The 20,653-nt window shown below is 35.9% G+C and overlaps 1 protein-coding gene and 1 pseudogene across 1 annotated transcript in view; one reads left to right on the top strand and one right to left on the bottom strand.

Annotated features, from left to right (window-relative positions):
- The window catches only part of LOC138158332 (protein FAM210B, mitochondrial-like), a 36,434-nt gene extending 30,821 nt beyond the window's left edge, over positions 1 to 5,613 (bottom strand). Inside the window, exon 1 of the mRNA XM_069084498.1 lies at positions 5,516 to 5,613. Coding sequence (XP_068940599.1) covers positions 5,516 to 5,613 — 98 coding nt within the window. The remainder of the gene's footprint in view (positions 1 to 5,515) is intronic.
- A 462-nt stretch (positions 5,614 to 6,075) lies between these two features.
- On the top strand, positions 6,076 to 20,607 carry LOC138158331 (zyxin pseudogene; annotated as a pseudogene).
- Positions 20,608 to 20,653: the final 46 nt, after the last annotated feature.

Below are 20,653 nucleotides of genomic sequence, written 5' to 3'. Positions count from 1 at the left end.
GAGAGAGAGAGAGAGAGAGAGAGAGAGAGAGATCTATCTCTTATGTTTGGGGATACAAAATATAAGAGAAAAATTAAAAAATTTGAACTTAAATCAATCTATATTTTAATAGTATTGTCTTCTGTCAAAATTCCCAAACTATTCTTCTCTACTTGAGATTATAGTGAGGGGTTCTGAAGGTTTTTTCAAGGATTCAGTTGTCACTGGCATTGTGAAGTCTTGTCATTACTCGTATTCGCTATTTAGTACATTCTATGCCTTGCAACCTTGGACAAATTCCAGCAAATGGTAATTCAGGAGACACTTCCCATATATATGTATATATATATATATATATATATATATATGTGTGTGTGTGTGTGTGTGTGTGTGTGTGTGTGTGTGTGTGTGTATAAAACACAGCAAAACAAAAATACCATAGCTATACTGGGAAAATCAATTAATTTCCCGGCCTTCTGTTCTACTTGTCCATTAAGAGGTCTCACCTGGGGCACATAAACAGTCATCTCTGTAATAGAGGGTTCAGTTTAGGAATACTACTTGGAAACTTGGTGATATCTCTTCTTTAATAAACTGCTTGCAAGTAGTCTCAGATATGGGAGAAAGAATATGAAGTATTAAGATTGAGCCATTACTTTCATTTGAAATATAACAATTTCTTACTGAGAGAAATCTTTCATGATTATGTCCTAGGGATCAGCCCCTATTGGAAGGCCAGAAAAGTCTCTGCCCTACTGCTATTATCTAATAAAATACAAGGTTGATTTCATAATAGGAGTGAATGAGAATCAGACAAAATGCAGTTTCATTTAGACATAGTTTGTTATCTTGATTAATTAGTCATCTAGAAATATTTTTTTTAAGTAGTCCTTTTAAAATTAGGGAAGGAATTGTTTTTTTAGTGGAAACTTATTACAATTAAGTTTACCTTTTTAAAAAGGCATTTTCCTTATTGTAGAGCATCTTAGGCCCAGGAAGATTTAAGAAAATCCCCGTAGTTGCAATGACAGATTGATGGCTTAAGAAGTTTTTCACTCTTCTGAATACCAAGTAGGTATTAAAAGGCCCTTTGACCATCCCAAACCAATAGTATTCATTGAGGACTGGAAGGAATGGGAGTTGCAACCACTTCACCTGAATGGGGAAAATGGAGGCAGACACTCAACACCTTCTTTCTCTTTTTAAAAGAATAATCTATTTATATGAAGGGCCTTGAGATTATTAACCATGTTCTACCTCCCACATACCTTCTTCTTGACTCCTTTTTCCTAACCCTCTACTTATTCTCTCTCTGCCTCTCTCTTTCTGTCTGTTTATCTCTATTTCTCCACCTGTTTCTCTGTCTCTGTCTCTCTCTGTGTCTCTCTGTCTCTGTCTCTCTTTTATTTTTCCCATTTTCTCTATATTTTTTCTATGTCTAATTGTAATCACAGCCCCAGACATTCTAAGATCTCTATTTTCCCTACATGTGATAACAAAATTTATCTTACCCAGTAGGCTTAATCAGGACCATTCATTGAGCAAAATTATGTCTAGAATTCTACCCAGGAAGAAATCTCATATTGAATTAATAAAAAGGTAGGGACTGAACTAGGATTTAATTTGTATAGGAAGGTCTCCAGGAGCAGCTCCTTCTACCAATACAGATTGTCATTTTCTTGCCTTTGACACTTAGTCCAGTGCTTGGTACATAGTAAACATTTAATAAATATTTGATGATGACTCTTTAACTCATATTACATGTTCCCCAAAGTCATATAGTCAGTATGTTTCAGAGCTAGGTTTGAACCTTGACAAAATACATCACTTTTAGGTTATTGTCATTATAGCCAGTGTCTCCCCATCTTTCTGTTTTTAACTCATTGGAAATTGATTTTTACTTTAACTACTTGATTGTCTGACAGCACACAGATAGCTGCTTCTAATATGACATATATCAGTAGTTGGTCCTTTCCTTTCGATCAGTATACATAGAGGTCAGTTTATTTTTTCCATAATGTTCATTATTTATGTCCAATGTCTTCCAAGTCCCTTTTTTGAATAAAACTATTAATGACATATGGGCATGGTGTTTCTTAGTAGTCTAGAAACCTTTGCACAGTTTTATTTCTTCAACTTCAACTATTTCTTGTTATAGATCGCTTGTCATCCTATCCCATGTCCACCTTCACATTGAACTTATTAAACATGAAAACATATGTTGACTTGGTTTGCTGAATGTTAAATGCCAAGTTTTCATAGAATTTCTCTATTTCTTTGACCTCCCCAACAGATGTTAACACATATGTTGTAATTATCTTCATGGTGTTTTTTTTTAATTTATGCTTATAAAGAACACAGTAAGGAAAGGTGACCAAGTGTCCCATGAAATTATGTTTCATATAACCTTACAGAACACAATGAAATGAAATCCATAAACTCCTTTATTTGCCTTTCCAAGAAGAATCTATCTGAAATCTTAACATTTTGCTAAAATTTCCTTATTCCTTATAATTTATTTCAACAATGCCAATAATGACAGAGTTCAGTTCTTCCAATAATGTTAACAAATTGATTTCTGTATAAATATCTCTCATTTACAGTGCCAATGGCAAGCTAATGTGTACCAAATGGCCTTAATAGTAAGTTATTATAATATTCAAGTGTACTATGGCATAGTACTAGTATTCAAAACTAAATCAATGCTTATCACCTTCTCCCATTTTTTGCCACTCAATCACTATCATAATGCACATAAAATAGAATTATATAGTACATATGGAGGAATTGGAAATCAATCAAACAAAACACATTTATCAAATGCCTAGTATATGCACTGAGAATATAAAAAGAATATATAGTCCCTGCCCTCAAAGGGATTATAATTCAAAGTGGGAAACAATATGCAAACAAAAATGCTCAAAGCAAGCCATATGCAGGTTAAGTCAGAAATAATTGACAGAGGGAAGGCATTGGGGCTGAGAGGCTAGGGAATAAGGGATAGAGAAAGAAATATGGAAGATAATCAACACATATTAATGAAATTTGAGATTTTATAATATGTGTGGAGAATTCCATTTCAAATACCATTTGAGATTGGTGCCTAATGAGGTAGTGGATTTGGCAGGGGATGGAGGAAGTAACCCTAAAAGTTAATAAAAGGTAGAGAAAATATGTTTAAATGACAATTTGGTGACCATTGAGTGAAAATGGGAAAATATTGTAACCCCTTAGCCTAAGACCCCCAAACTCTGATTTTTTCTAGACCAGTTTTAACCTTAGGGATAACCCACATCATTTCCTCTTTGGCTTATATTATTCCTATTCAAACTTGCTTATGGAAAAAAAAATTAACAGTATAACTAAGAGCTTATAAGTATCAGTAACATAACTTCTAGCTTCTGTATAAGCATTCAAGATGACACATACAATTATCAAGTATGGGACAACTTTATTTCACCATACAAAAGGTGCAGAATAAATACATACATATATGAATTAATTTTTATAAATTAATAAGCACTTATTGTGTGCAAATCACTGTGCTAAGAAACAGAAATGAAATGCACAAAAGTCCATAAATAAAAACAGAAAACACACACAAGAATCACAATAGTTTATAAGCAATCAGTATAATTCGGCTGCTTTAACAGTGGCCCCTACCTATTCACAAGATCTTAAAGCTATACAGACTTAATGCTTCCCTGTGATTTGGACTACTTTGGGAAAAAATGCTTTGGGGATACTAAACATGTCACAGTCCTAATTTGGGTAAATTCTTTTTCACTGCACTGTGATCTTGTGATGACTTGGCTTTCTCTAGAAAGGAAATATAAATAGGGCTGCTAGATTAGCAACTTCTATGAATCCACAAGTTTTGAATTGTGATAGTAGAAGAACAATTCTAGATCGTTTGTTCCTCCATAGTAATCTATCACTCTTCTCAATAACTAGGGCACTATTCACAAAGATCATCTCTGGACAAGAAGTCTGTGTAATGGCAAGAAAAGAACTAATTAACACCTTGTTTCAGCTATTTAATTATTTAGCACCTTGTTTCACTTTACACTTTGCCCATGATTATATCAAGTCCTTTGTTAAGAAATAGAACTTGTGAACCACTGTTGTTGATGCAACAGGAAGGGGCAGAGTAGGGAGGAGCTTAATGACCATATAAAAGGAGAAGCCTAGGCTAGGAAAGAGCAGAATTGAGAAGAGGAACTTCATTGAAGCCAAGGACTCTGTTTGTCTTTTCTGTCTTTGTTGATTTTTGTTTGAGGCCCTGGGACCTTACTGGAACTCCTGAAGGCAGATTTTCTTGTTGTCTGTTTACAGAAGTCCTGGAGGAGGGATTTGGAAGTTCTGGGACTCTGAGATTTGTGTTGAATTCTCAGACCTTGTTGATGAGTCTGTGTTGATTTCATGGGCAGATAGTGAATTGATGATGATCCCAGCACTGTGAATGAATGTTATTGTGGCTTTGTTAAGCTTTGTCTTTGCAGGAAAAGAAACCATTAAGGACTTGAGGTGGACTGGACACTTCAGTATGGAATGGGAACTGGGCAAGGAATTGGATGACGAACTGGACAAGGACCTGAGAGCTACCTGCCCTTTAATCCAGGTGACAGTTGGGTAAATTCAGTCAGGAGCTGGGACCATGGAAGAGGAACCATGGAATCTGAGAGCCAGGCTCAAGTCAAAAGACTTCTCCTTGGGTATTTGATTCAAACTGAGAAGATCATGATTTACTATGGCCTAGGGGTGGGAGGACTTTGTACAATTATCCTGTACCTCTTCAGGATGAGTGATTTAGGATGATTAGAAACTAATCTCCATTTAAGAAGAAAGAAGACTTTTTGAATGAGAGATTAAAACAATGGGACCTAGGGATAAGAGACCTTTGTACTTTGTGTTCCTTAAGGAGGCTTGCTTCTTAAGGATGATTGAGTTAAGGACTTACTTAATGATTGTACTTTGTTTAAAACTATGTGGCCACTTTGGCAAAAACTATGAGACCACGTTAGTGACAAGTTGTTAAGTTATAACATTGTGAATGCTGTAGTTTGGTTTCTGTCAATGTTTTGTCTTGGTTTATTACTGAATACTAAAAAAATTAATTTTTAATGAAAAAAACACATAGTCCTATACTATGTAATCACAACCTTGAAGCTATTCTCAGTAGCAGACCTCTGGAAAGCTGCTTGTGCTTGGCTTTACAGTATGCTACTCAAGAAATTACACAGAAACCCAATAGCTATATTCTTAAAATTGGAATTACATATTAGAGGATACATAAGGCAACCATGCCCTCCATTAATCAGGATTCAAAGGATACTATTACCAAAGAATTCTCTTCTTGGACTATGTTGCCAAGCACATTAGCCTCAGCATATGTATTGCTGTTTTCTTTTTTTTTTCTTGTAAGACAAACATTAATGACTTTTTGGAGGTGAGAAGAACCTAACACACACACTCAAGCATTTTTTGTGCTCTTAAGATTTATCAGGAAGAAAGTCTGCAAGAAAAATAAAATTACCATATCAGTCTTTTTGCTACTTCATATAGGTCAACACAAAGGTAACGGCCCCTTCCACAGACTTCTAGGCTCTCAAAATTCTGAGACAACTCATCCATTTTGGAGGTAATTCCAATCACTGAGAATTAACTTGGATTTTTATTTCTTTCTACAAGGCACTGTTGCAATTAAAAACTGTAGAGGTTGGACCTCTGGCCACCCAAAAACTGTTGTGGTTTCATGATGTGTTGTGGTGGAACCATCTCAAAGAATTCAGAGTTAGACCACCTCTAATCCAAGTATAGGCATTTATTGAGACTGACACCTCTCATGAAGTGGGCTAAGTTCTAAGAGGAACCAACAACTATAGAGAAAGCAAGATGGATTTTTATAGGGTAAATATGTAATTACATAACAGAAATTTATATAGAAAAGAGGAACATCATTAATATTTAAAAGTAGGAGGAGTTACTTAAGGGATTAGGTAATGGAGGAGGCATGCCATCTATGGTTCAGTGGTTAAGCATTCTGGTCATTCTGCCCTCCAACTGGTTAGCTATTGCGGTCCTGTCTTGGGCTAGATGGATGATGTGATTGTGACTGAATATAAGAAGACACCTAGTTCTGTGGTAATGGGTCTGGAGGCAGTGACCCGGTAGAGGAAATAGCTGGGTTACCATTACATGGACATATCTGCTGTTTCTTTGGGAACTAAGAGTTCAGGGACACACCTGTTTTTCCAGTGAGCATTGAGAAACGTACAAAGAAGTTAGGAAATTGGTGAGGGGGCAGTGCTAGGTGGGTGCAGTGGGCCTGCTGTTCAGTATGGCTAGGCCTATAATGAAGTTAACTGGGGGCAGCTTAATTAGGATTCCATCAGTACCAAGGGAAAGTTCCATACACTCTGTAGGGAGATGCTTTCAAAAGTCATCACAAAACTCTCTTTTTCCTTTGTAAGAACATCAGATTGATGGAGGAATGCCCCTGATAAACCTCCTATATTGGTGAATGAGTATATAACTGGACTGATGAATTGTATAATCGGGAAGATGTGGATCATATTTAGAAGGAATGAAGTCCATTGTGGGAAGACAGGTATAATGTTGGAGTTTAGTTTTGAGTAATAGTGAAGTTTATGGCATGATCATCAAGTTATGTAATGAACATATACTAGAGGACATCAGAGTTGAGTTTGAGGTACTAAGATATTAGGGTATTGATATCAATGTGAATGATGATATTGTCATGTATAACAGCAGAAGACAAGGTAAGGAGGAAGAATGTAAAACAATTGCAGAACTCATTGAAGAAGGAATATTGGAGGAACAGAGATGGCTCTGATAAATAGTGGCATTAGATATTATAAAGGATCATAGATTTAACACTAGAAGGAGTCTTAGAATATCTATAACAACCCCATATTTCAAAAATGAGGAATTGAGGCTATTTGCACAATTTTGCACAAGTAGCAAAAGACTGAGTGAGGATTAGAGGAGATAAATAAATGTGGTAGCATTCTCAGAAGGAAGTCTGTTTTCAATTAATGTTAGGGGATAGGAGGAGAAATAAGAAACAGAAAGGCTAAAGGGATGTGTATGATGGGGAAGAAATTACAAACTGCAATAATGAAAGAGTTAGCAGATGGGACAAATTAGTAAACCAACAGAGAGTATAAATGAATTTAGAAAATAGTCCGAGGAGTAAGAGAAGGAAAAGATTCTTATGTCAATAAATTAAATGGTTAGATATGACAGGAATTAAAGGAAGAGGTCATTGAAAACTACTAAAATGGAGCAATGTTCTGTTTATAGGACAGATTTTTTCCCTAGGTCAATGGATTTTTAAAGGTGAAGGAGGCTTCCAGTGACTGAACTTTATATAGGACAAGCCAATGGCTTTGAGTCTGGAGGATGGGGGAAATATTGCAAGGGATTCTGGAATCGTGGTTCTCTATTAGTTTCAAAGGGGTCATTCCATGTAGGACCAGTCTAAAAAAGAACAAAAGAACTCTACAAACAAGGTAATATGAAGGAGAACGAATTTTAGAAGCTATCTCATTCAACTAGTAGGCCTGCTCCTGCTTTTATGCCAATAAAGAATGATATCATTTGTTACTACATATTTTAAGACTTCTTATATTAGAGACAGTATGGCCTAGTGGAGTAGAGGATAAAATTGAACTTGGTATAAGGAAGATCCAGATTCAAAACCTGCCTTGGATGTTTACTAACTTATTTCTCTGGGTAAATCACTTAATCCAAATCTTATTTTATTCCCATATAAAATGGTGACAATCATAGTACCTAAATATAGAGTGGTGGTGAAGATACAAGATTATATCACATAAACCAAACACTTCACAAAATTAAACGTTCAATACTAATATAAATTACTAGATCTTTTTTAGCTCTCTCCAGGTTTTGTTTGTTATTTATTATATGCCAGTTAATTTTTTTCTCTTACAATAATTCCCCTTAAAAGAACCGAAAAATATTTATTTTGTATATGGATTCTATTAACAGTACAGAAGATGAAGTACCGACTCTTCATTTAGGGGAATGTAGTATAGAGGAAGCAAAGTAAAAGAAAAGGTAATGGAAGAACATTATGCAAGCAGGTAGGCCAAGATCAAGGACTGCTGGTGGAGGAAGTTTGAACAGTTGTTTTCTGACTTGAATAGGTATATAAGGGATTTACATCAGCCAGAGCTCACCCAGTTTGTAATACCTTGCGGCTTTAAAATGGTATCATTCTAAGAAAGATCTTATTTTGTAAGGAGCCTGAGGAAGAGTTTATTGACCTTCAATGATCCCAGTGTTATATTTTTCCTTGAATACTTTAATCCTATTAATAAGTTTAATAATGTTCTGTCAGCATCAGTGATTTAAGGAAAGCTGCAGTGTGCAATTTTACTCAGGCTGGATAAGCAAAAATCCATTAACACTGAAATATGTATTTGATAAAAATAGGCTCAGTCTATATATACTATATATGCATGTGTACATGTAAATATATGTATATTTGAATATGTGTATTATGTGCATGTATGTATATGTTTACATGTACATCTGCATATGCAAACCTGCAGGTATGTATGAGTATATATATATATATACACATACCTATACTCATACATACATATGTGTGAGTATTAAGTGTATTTTGGCCTTATTCCATAGCATTGGCTTAGATATTTTGCTACTTTTATATAAATGTGAGAATTCCTTGAAGTGATAACATTTTATCCATGAGAAATGATAAGATAATTCATCCATGCCAGTTCATCTCGTGTTATTCATATATTATTTCTTGTAAATCTGTTAGAAGAGGGTCTACCCATTGATCTGGGAATCTTTCCAAAAAATTCTTGACATTGGCTACCAGAAGAAAACATAGCCTCTTGGTTTAACAACCTTCATTCTCAATATATGATCAGCCCATTAAAAAAAATCATACCCACATGGTACCAGGTACTTTCTTTTTAATCATTTGTCAAATGATCTTGACTTTTATTTTTACCTGTCTCATTTGGCCTCCTTAAAGTATAAGGACATGGGAATACAACACACGGGAAAAAGCAAAATGTCATTTGCAAGTAGAATATGCAGACATAAACTGTGGGTAATAAAAAAAAATCTGGAAAATGAATTAGAATCTCTTCTTCACTGCTGGTTGATCAGACTTGGGAATGAGTATAAGTGAAAGAGATCATATTTCCAAGTAATAAATTGGAACATTAACTCATTTGTTTACCTCATTTCTTTCCACCTCTAGGTGTACAAAATGGAATTTCATTATTTACAGATTTTTATTTTTATTTCATTACCGTTTCTTTCCCAGTATTTTCATTGTTAAATCGCCTTTTACTCACATAATGGAAATTACCACAAATATGTCATAATACTGAAATTCAGATCTAATAAAAAGTACTGAAGTATTTTAAAGAAGGGATCTAGTCAGACTGTAGAATTTGTTCACTTTCCTTTCTATGTGAGGAAACTATAGTAGGTCTCCTTACTGATGTTACCATTTGTGAATATAAAAAAAAAAAGATCATGATTTGATCAGTATAAGAGCCATCTTCCAGCAGCACAGATACAGATTTAGGTCAATAATAATGATACTAAATAAATTGTAGAGAGTTGTGAAAAGCACATTAGGATTGAGATTTATCACAGGAGTATGAGTGGCGGTAACACATCTTTTTGTTCTGGAAGAAACTTTCTTCTTCCATGGGTCCTCATGAAGTTCCTTTTAGGGTACAGCTTGCTCCTGGGTTGTTTGCAGATTCCTGAATCTACCTTTCATTAGTATTTCAAAGTTGTCAGGAGGTACTAAAGGAAATACTACATCTGCTGTTTTTGCTATGGCAGTGATCAGAAGTCCTAGGACAATGTGGGATAGGAGACCATTTTTCCCTCTCCTAAGTAATTCTCAAGAGTTTCACTAGAACAGCTTTCTCTTTTAATGTCCTAGATCCTTCAGCGCTAAGTTCTGAACATACCTACATGACTCCTAATACAGCACATGCCTTTGTTTGAATGACTGATTGAAGATCTTCTCACCAGATAAATATATCAGAGTTGGAATATTTTAGTAGTTACTTCAAGTGGGGCTAGAGTTATGGACTGTTTGACTCAATCAGCCCCCATGCTCATAATATCATTTACAGGTTGTGAAAAGGGAGCAGTATGTAGTGATTGGAGAGATGATCTCCATGTCTTTAAATCCCAAGTTCAAATATTCCCTTCACCACTTGATGCCTGCATGACCTTAGACTAGACACTCAACTATCTCAGTACCCCCAGATAATTCTATAAAATTATGTCTTGGTGATTGAAGGAATTTTGGGATTTTCCTTTTTTTTTGTTTTTGTTCCCCAAAACCCAGACTGAGAGATCTCTTTACCAATAAAATCACAGGTATCATTTATTTATAAAGTTGTATATTATTTATAGGTAGTAGACAATATAATAAATGTTCCCCCAGACTCAAAGGGCTTTGTAAACAGTATTGTTTTATCTCTGGAATTTTGTATGATTCTGTGATGTATTCCAGTATACTATGATACTTTTCATCCCATTCAAATCCATGATTTAGTGGTAATTTTCTTTGTAATTCAAAGTCATAAAAACATAGTGTTGAAAGAGACCTTAAAGATGAACTTGTTCAGCATTTATCCAAAGCATGGACTCTCCAATTAATATCTCCAAAAAGTGATCTTGGTGGTTCTGAACATTCTTGTAATATTTATGGAGTAGTATGGGAAAATGAAAACAAAAGCACTAATAGCAACATAAAACCATATGACCAAACAAACAAAAAATGGACTAGGTTCCAGAAGATCTTGGGCCCTATCTTGGATCTTCCATTAAACACACATTAGGGTACCTTCGCCAATAGAATAATCATGTCATTGCTGCCACAACTTTTTATTTGACTTCCCAAACTCTTTGTCTTCCTCTAAGTCTTTCTTTAAAACAGACTTCATCGTTCCACTATTGTAAATAAAAAAGGTTCCTTATTTTTTAGGCATTCCAATCAACTCCACATTCACTTAATGTAACTTCTGAGCACATATTATCTTGTCTAGTCATAACAAATCTTTTCATTCTCCCATAAACTCACTTTGTTCTTGCTTAGATCCCTGTTTTCCTTCTCACATTATAATCATTCATTGTCTCCCATTCCCCTCTCTCACTTGATTATTAAAATCCTTAACATTTTCAAAGACTTTGCTCAAATTCATTCCTATCTATTCCAGGCTCAATGTAATATTATCCTACTTTTTCTGAATGTTTCAGAACAAGGAATCCTTCCCCAACCCCTCTTAATTCCAATGCCTTCTCTCTGTTAAGTATTTCTTATTTGACCTATATATGTAAGTTCTTTTGTATATATGTATGTATGTGTGTGTATATATGTATATTACACACACATTGCATGTTGTCTCCCACATTAGACTGTAGGCTCCTTGATGTCAAGAACTGTCTTTCAGTTCATACATACATGCACACATATATGTCTGTGTATCTATACACACATAATATATGTATATATATATGTTTTCCATTCTACTTGACCATTACAACATTAGTCAATAGACTGTCAAGAATTACGTAATACATATTATGTGTCCGTGTGCTGAACACCAGAGATATGAAGAAATCTCTCCACCCCCACAAAAAGGTCTGTTTCCTCAAGGAGCTCATAAACTAATATATACCAATAAGTCCCCTCTTCTTCTCTCCCCTCCCCCCACTGCTCAGATGAATGAAAAGAAGATATTATTTGAACAATCTATTCTCATTAATGAGATGTTCCACTTAGATTCTGTTCTTGGAATTATTTATTATCTGTTCCAGATATTGATGCCCACCAGTGGCGATGTCAGTAGACATTGTTCTTTGATTTAATGAATATAAGAAAGAAACACTGGCTTTCTAGAGAAGTTCAGACAAATTTCTGGAAATTTTTAAAATTCAATAAGCATCAGTAGGAACCTAAACAAGCTTCTGTTTACTTGATGAAGTGTTCAGCTATAACTTTTAAAAGACATCTCCCCAGTCAGAAATGAGCTTTGCTTCCACTGAGCTTAGAGAATAGTTTTACTACTTTTATTCTCTTTTATAACCTCATTTACATACTAGTTACTATATACTTGCAACTGGCATAAGGGAAAGAAATAGTCACACTAATGAGATTATATGTCCATTGAATCCTTGAAATGGAGTAGAGGATATTTATATATGTGTCATATGTATGTACCATAATCCCTGCTTCCTTATTAAATCAAAATCTCATGACAACAAGGGTTTCATTTATTTCTTTTGGGGTTTCATTTATTTCTTTTGCATTATACCCAGCACCTAACATGGTGCTTTGCATGAAATAGGAATTTAGTATGTCTTTTGAAATAAAGAATGAATATTTTTTTTTGTTTTTTCCAAATCATCTTGCCATATACACATATAAATAACCATTTCTTATGAATAAAAGACTAATAGCTGAAATTCCTATTATACTTCAAGGTTTGTAAATGTATTATATGTAATATCTCATTTAATCCTCAAAACTTCATGAAATAGATATGACACTACAAGTAACACAATCTCCATTTGACAGAAGAAAAAGCTGAGACATATGTATATACACCTGTATATAACAATGTATATACCCAACACACTCTTGCATGTTAATATGTAAATATGTATACACACATATATATATATATATACATGTGTACATAATTATGTTTTTTAAACTATTTCTATAATTATCTTAAAGTTTCGCTTAGGGAAAGTTAATTGACTCTAAAAGAATGCATGGCTAATTTAAAGTTGATAATTGTGCCTATAGAATTAATGATCATTTTACAACTTGAAATTTCACCAATACATGGAGGTTGGAGGCATCATAAAATAGAGGAAAGCTCTACAAATTAGGATTTACCTGTGAAAGCCAGGGGGCAATGTGGGGATTTTGTTAACCTATAGTTCCTTGGTGTTCTGCACCCTTTGCTTTGTAACAGATGTTTGTTGCAATGATTTCTAGAATAATTTGTGCCCCAATCAACAGTTATGTTGCAGCCTGTTTGTCCCCTGCTTGTTTACTGGCATTCAGTAAAATTCAGGATAATATAATGTATGTGAGGGTATTCACATACAAATATTATGTATGTGTGTATATATGTATTTTCTTAGCAGATAATAGCAATGGAGTTACTGCAGTTCAAAATAATTATTGGGACTTAAACAACTATAACCCCTCCCCCCCCACACACACTAACACACGACTTGAAAAGCAACATTCTATAAATAATGTACATCTAAATATTGTTTTGATGAATACTTGTAGACTTATAAGAAACCTCTCTACTATCTGTCAGCCTGAGTCATTATAAGAACAGACAGGATGCATTGTAAATTAACTCTCTCATTATAATTTTCCATTATTAGCATTTTCAGGACAGCCCTCTGAATCATTTAGCTATCAATCACCTGGAGAGGTTTTGTTTGTTGGGCCCATAATGGTGAATTCTCTGCTTTCTTTTAAAGAGATTGGTTTCTATTTGACCAGTTGGTTGTGCTTTAGGTGGGAACTTATTCAGCAAGTGATTAAGATATTCTGGGCAGTTGAAATTATTTTTTTTTCTTAACAATATAGACTCAATCCCTTAGAAAATGCATGACACACTTAAAAAAAAGAAATCATTCAATAAATAGCGACCTATTGAATTTCTTATCATAAAGTCTCTTGCTACTTATGAATGATTTCTGAGAGGGTCTTGGCAATATCTTCTTTGAAGAATTAATTCAGTAAACATTATAATCTAGAGAAACAGAAAGGAACACATTAAGGAACCTTGAATATGGAACTAAGAATCCCAAGATTCTTTCTTTTGTAAATGTGTTCCTCATATATGGCAATTTAAATTATGCAACTTAAGTACTTTTCAACATTACTATATTTTCGAGGCATAACTAAGTGACCTCTTGATGTACATTGAACTGAATCCTTCCAGGAATTCATCAGTATAGGCATTTTTTTTCAATGCATCAAATGTGACAAATGACCTCAAGTGTCCTGATACCTTGGTAGTTATTATAAAGTTGGTTTGTCATGACAGCAAGACACCACATCTCACTTAACTATGCTCTGCAGATATTATTAAATGGCTCCAAATGTTTTGTTTAATTGCATCTCTTAATGTTCTGAGTGATGTTGTGCTCTTTTCCTTCAGTTATGAATTGCATTTATAGCTCCTAGTAATTCCATTTTTCATTGCAATTTGTGTAGCTTGAAATGTGTACCATTAATTAGTTCTTTTCAGTTCTTTTAAAAGAAATGTCTGAAAATCATTACTTCTGTATGGTCAATTTATCATTGCTTAAGAAGATTACTTATTGCAGTCTACTTCTTTGTCCTACAGACTTCTTTTAATATTTTGCTTTGTAAAACCTGCCACACCATATAATATCTCTCTCTATCATTCTTGTTTTTGTAAGTATTAAAAAAAAACCTTCTAAGGAATATTAATTGACCCCAAAGAACACAATGGGAAAACACATTGGGGCATTTGTTATTCCAAAATATGTTATTAATGGTATGCAGATTGCATAAATAAGGCTTGGTTTTTTTTTTCCCTCTGTGCTTTATAGGTAAACAGCATGGAAATGATGGAATGCAGTCAGAGAGAAACATGGCATGACAGATAGTGGCACTGACATTTAGGGAATTATTAATCTAAAAAAAAAACCACATCCGTAATTGAGTGTTACCATTTTTGTTCTGAATTTTATAAGAAATCGAGACTATAGACTTTTTTTTTCCTTCAAATTAATGTAATCAGCTGGCCTAAAAGAAGGTATACATTCTGAATATGCATTTTCAAAAGTAGAAATTTTAAAGGGATTTACTTATTGAGGTAGAAACCTAATTTTTATAATCATATACTGCTTACCTGACCATTTTAATGAAATTATTTGTTTAATGAAACATTTTATGAAATAAGTCTAAACATTTAAAAATTAATTGAATTTCAATTATAATAAAATGCTTATGTCTCCATTTTAAGGTTGTGAAAATTTATAGCATTTTCTTTCTAGGGCACTTCTAAAATTTTTTTCTATCCCAAAGACTGCTAAACCCTATTAATAATAAGAAAAAGACTGAAAAAAACCCAGAAGGTCTCTTTCATCTGTTTTCATTTTAATTTAAGTTCTCTTAGGAAGGAGAAATGAAAATAACATGTGAGAAAGATTGACTAATGCTACATTAATTTATAGAGTTGAAGTTAAAAGAGGGTTACTGGAAAAAATATCTCCTTGGCTGCCCATCTCCCTTATACTGCCTAGGTACAATTCACTTTCTCCAAATATCCAATCCATTCAAATACCCTTTAAGTCCCAAACATCTTTATTGTCCAATGAAAATCCCAAGCCTGGGCAGAAAACAAAAGCAAAACCTGCATATCATCTGGAAATCTAATTTATATTTATACTTGAGGATGATAGCATCTTTAGCTGGAAGAAATTTTCAAGAACACCTCATGGAACAACCCCATTATGAAGAAATCAAGGTCCAAAAAGATGAAATGTTTTGCACAATGTCTCACAGGTAGCATATGGTAGAGATAGAACTCATATCCATGTCTTCAATGTTCAAGAATCTCTACGATTAACAAAAATAACACTTCATATTCATATACTTTTTTTTCTAGCTTTTTGGAGGGGGGAAGGTAGGGCAATTGGGGTTAAGTGACTTGCCCAAGGTCACATGGCCAGGTTTTGTATTAAGTATCTGAGACTGCTTTTGAACTCAGGTCCTCCTGACTCCAGCGTTGGTGCTCTAGAAATTCACTGTGCCATCTAGCCTCCCCCCATATACTTTTTAAGATATTTAGAATTTTTTTCTCCAAACAACCTTGTATTATCATTAATGTAAGTATTATTCCCCCCCCCCAATTTACAGAAAAGGTAAGTAAATCTCAGAGACCTGCAGGGAATTATCAAAAATTATCTCTGAGCTATTTGACTTCAGGACCATGACCTAAACCCCAATTTTATGCCTGCAGGGCCAGTGGTGTTTATATCTCTATCAATATCAATATTTCTATCTCTATCTCTATCCCTGTCTCTGTCTGTTACTATCTCTATCTCTATAGTTATCTTTCTGTCTGTCTGTCTGTCTATCTATCTATCTTTAAAATAGAAGATAAGTTAAGGAAGTTTCAAATCCTAGTGTCATGCTCAGGGCACGAACTCTCATGTGCCAAACCACTATATTTGGGGAAATTGTTTTTGGAAATGGGGAATGATGTAGAATGGTAGAATTCATAGCATATGCAGGTATTTCATACCCATATCCTGTCTATTTACTACCTAGGGAGAAAATCTTTTTTTTTTTTTAAATTCAGATACTGAACTAAAGTTGAGTGGCTGCCACTTAATAGATGATTGTTGATTGATTATTGATAGAGTTTACATACAAAAAGATCACTGTTATTCTACCCCCACTCCCACCCATCACTGATAATGCTGGGCAGCTAGGTGACACAGTGGATAGAATGCTGGCCTCTGGAGTCTGGAGGTCCCAAGTTCAAATTTGACTCCAGACCCTTATTAGCTGTTGGACTCTGGCTTTTTCACTCAATTCCTTATCTATAAAAGGATCTAGAGGAGAGGTAGAGAACAGTGAAAGATAGGAAACAATCACAGAAAATCTGCACTTTCTCTGAAATCAAGGATAAGTCCTTTCATTGCATGTTCAGAAGCTCATGCAGATAAGAAATTTGGCAGCAGGCCTCCTGAGCAAACAGAGAGGAATGGACTCTTTTTTTTTCTAGTTTGACAATATCTATGCAAAATCAATATAATTTTTGGGGGGGATAAGGGAAAGTATGAGCAGCTGGAGTAATTTGTATTGACATCTCGTAGGAGATGCATTTTGTACTGAGCCATGTGCTTAAGAGAAGCTAGATTTCCTAAGAGGTGGATCTAAGGAGGCAGTTAATAACAGGCACTGGTGTCAGCCTGTGCAAAGGCCATTAGGTAAGAGACAGGATGTCATCTTTGAGGAACACCAAACAGTCTAGTTTGTTTGAAATATATAAAGTATGAAGGAGAGAAATATAAAATAAGGCAGGAATGTAAATTTGAGGCAAGTGGTGTTGGGCTTTAAATATCAAAGAGAGTAGACCATATTTGATCCTAGGAAGAAAGAGTTTTCCATAGCATACAAAATTAACAAAATTCCATGCATTCTGGTCATATTGACTTAATGTCTACTTAATTACATTCACTTTTATTTATACTTATTAAATGAAACAAAACTATTATTAGAAAACATTATAGCAGCCAATTACCTTATAGTAAACATGGAGAGGTGGCTAATCACTACTTAATATTTCATTGGTGAAAAAATATAAGCATGTATTCATGTTTTATATGTATATGTATGTTTGTACATGTATATATTCATATATATTCCCCCAAATCCACTAGACCATATTTTAATAATAGCTAGCATTATATATTTATATAGCCCTATATTATTTTATAAATATTATCTCATTTTATCATCAACAAATCTAGGATGGAGGTGATTTTAATATTATCATATAGAGAAAGTAAAGTAAAAATGAGCAAATTTAATTACTTTTAAAGGGTTACATAGCTAGTAAGTGAATGAGGTTGGATTTGAACTCAGTTCTATTATTTCAATTGCATTTTGGGTCACTTATAGCTTTGGTTCTTCTGAGATCACTGTGTTTCATGATTCCCAACTACTGTAAGGATGATGATATTGGGGGAAATAAGAGATTTGCAGCAGCAAACAACTTGGGATCGTTAAACTATGTTTTGTTGCCAAATGAAATCAAGGCTATGATACAAAGACATATGTATCAATGGGTTAAATCAATAAACTGTGTATCAAACCATGTCAAATTCTGAGCAATTAATAGTTTTTGTCAGCGTTTTCTCAAGTGTTTTGGTTGGTTGTTCTTTTTTGGGTAGCCATAGTTCTCACTGAAGGAGCTTTTTGTATTTTAGAACTTAATTCACTTGGCATAACATGTCTATAAATTAGAAAATCAGGGGAGTCTATGTAAAGGAATACACTTTTTACATTTCTGTTCTGTACAACACTGTTTTTATGACATTGGTACATAACTTTGATAATGAAATTTCCTTTACCAATGCAAAACAGCAACTACTGTCTGTTGGACTTTTGAAGACCAGATATTGACGACTTATGTGACTTATCTAAGATCCTTTCTAGCTCTAAACTGATGATCCTTAGAGAAGTGTCATGGATGATACAAAAGTAATTAACTTGTATAGGCTCACAAGTGTTGGTGTATGAGATGAAGAACCTCAGCCCATTTTTTCCTGATTTCAAAATCTGAGTTTTTATTTACTATGTCATGCTGTCTCCCATCTATGTTCTTTAAATTAACCATATCCAAGCCCAAAAAAACTATGCACTATATATAGCTCAGAAGCCCCCACTCTTGATGTTAAACTTAACCCCAAACTGGATCAAACTACAGACTTTAGAGTCTGAGGACCTGGTTTCAAATCCTTAATCAGGTAACTGTGCATTTCCTATCTGATCTAAAGACCTATGACTAGTGTTATCATCTCTCTGGGCCATGGTTTCATTATTTGAAAAAGGAAATATTTGAACATGTCCTTTAATACTCCTTCCAATGATCCTATGCTTCCTCATTGAAGGGGTCCTAGCTAAACATTAACAGATTTTTAAAACCCATGATTAGATGTTTGTTATTCTTGGTGAAGCTTTATAACTCCTCACACAACCTTTTGAAATGGTAAAAAGTTTCCTCTGCCTTTTTCCTCGAGCTCTCCTGGCCCCTCTCTGGGCCGCTCCTTGTATGGTCTCCCTCTCTCTCTTTCTCTCCATCCCCCTTTCCCCCAGCTAGAAGGTGCTCCAGACACCGGGACTCACGGAGTCACAGCTGGACCGGAAGCCGCATTGACGACTGGCCGAGTAGACTGGCATAAGTTTGCCCCGATCGTGGCCCCCAAACCCAAAGTGAACCCTTTCTGTGCCAGGGCTGCGGAGAACCCTCCAGGGTCCGGGACCCAGAGGGCGCAGATAGGCAAGGTGGGAGAGATTCCTCCCGCAACCACGGAAGATTTCCCTCTGCCACCAGCTCCACTGCTACCTGGGGATGATGGAGAGGTTTTGGGCGGGGGGCAAGGGGGGTGCTTCCCTCCACCCCCTACTCCATTTGAGGAACCATTTTCCCCTGCTCCAGAAGAAGAGACATTCCCTTCTCCTCCACCTCCTCCAGCACCAGCCCATCAGCCCAGAGGAAAGGTGAGCAGCATTACCTGGAGATGGACTCTTTGTCCTCCCTGTCGGATGACATGCCCTGGAATGATCCCTTCAAGCCCAGGATTTCATCTGGATCTGTGCCTCCCCCAGCTGCCCCCCAATTCCCTCCCAAGCAAAGTATCCCATCTGCAGCTTCCAGCACAGCACCTCTTCCTCCTTAGATGGCTCCTACTAGCCCTCCTCAGTCCCACTCTGTATTTGTGTCTAAGACCTTAATCACACAGCCTCGAGGTACCCCAGCTCCAGCTCCACATCTGGTTTCAGCCCCAGCTGCAGCTCGATCTGTAGTTCCAGCCCCAGTCCCAGCCTCAACCCTACCCCCAAGTTTGTGGCCCTCAAATTCACTCCTGTGACCCCTAAGTTTAGCCCCCCCAGCACCTCGGGGTCCCCCTCATAAGAAGGGGGTTCCTTCACCCCACCACTGCTACGGGATCGGCTCAGCAACCCCAGCCTCCCAGCTTCACCTATGCTCAACAGAGGGAGAAACCCTGTGTTCAGAAGAAATAACGTCCAGTACCATCTATATTGACTGAATACCCCTTTCTTTAGAGTAAGGAGTCATGAGACTGATACACATATCATACTTATTCTCACTTGTGAAATTGAAAATATGTTAATAAATAATACCTGCTTGTTAACATGGAAGTCATGTGTGAATTAGCTATCTCTGAAGAGTCAGACCATTGAAGGTCAGTCCCACCAGGCCCAGGTACTTTTCCAGCCTGCAGTCCGGGCACTTGGGAGTCTGTTCCACATCACGTGTTTCACATGCCATCAGTATGAGTGGCAGCTGCAGGGGCAGGAGTTCTATAGCCTGTAAAGGGCACCTTTCTGTGAGCAGTGCTATGAGAACACCCTGGAGAAAGTGCAGGACAGATATCACTGAGCGAATGCTGAGAGCCACAGGCCAGGCCTTCCATCACCAGTGCTTTACCTATGTGTTCTATGCCTGCCCTCTGGAAGGGACCTCCTTCATCATGGACCAAGCTAACCAGCCCCACTGTGTCCCTGACTTTCAGCAGCAATATGCCCCATGCTGCTCTGTTTGTGCTGAACCCATCATCCCTGAACGTGGACGAGATGGGACTGTACGAGTGGTAGTTCTTGACAAAAATTTCCACATGAAATGTTACAAGTGTGAGGACTGTGGCAAACCCCTGTCAATTGAGGCTGATGAGAATGGTTGTTTTCCTCTGGATGGACATGTACTGTGTGGTCACTGACACACAACCTGGTCTCAGACATGAGGGTGAAATAATTTTCATGAATCTTGAAGAACCAGGATCTACTCCA

The sequence above is a fragment of the Petaurus breviceps genome, unplaced genomic scaffold (assembly GCF_028583685.1).
Source record: "Petaurus breviceps papuanus isolate PSGF00001 unplaced genomic scaffold, PetGlider_PUasm1.0 174, whole genome shotgun sequence".
In the NCBI taxonomy this organism is placed as follows: domain Eukaryota; kingdom Metazoa; phylum Chordata; class Mammalia; order Diprotodontia; family Petauridae; genus Petaurus; species Petaurus breviceps.
Note: the sequence above shows the minus strand (reverse complement) of the source record. Positions and strands in the feature narration are given on the sequence as shown.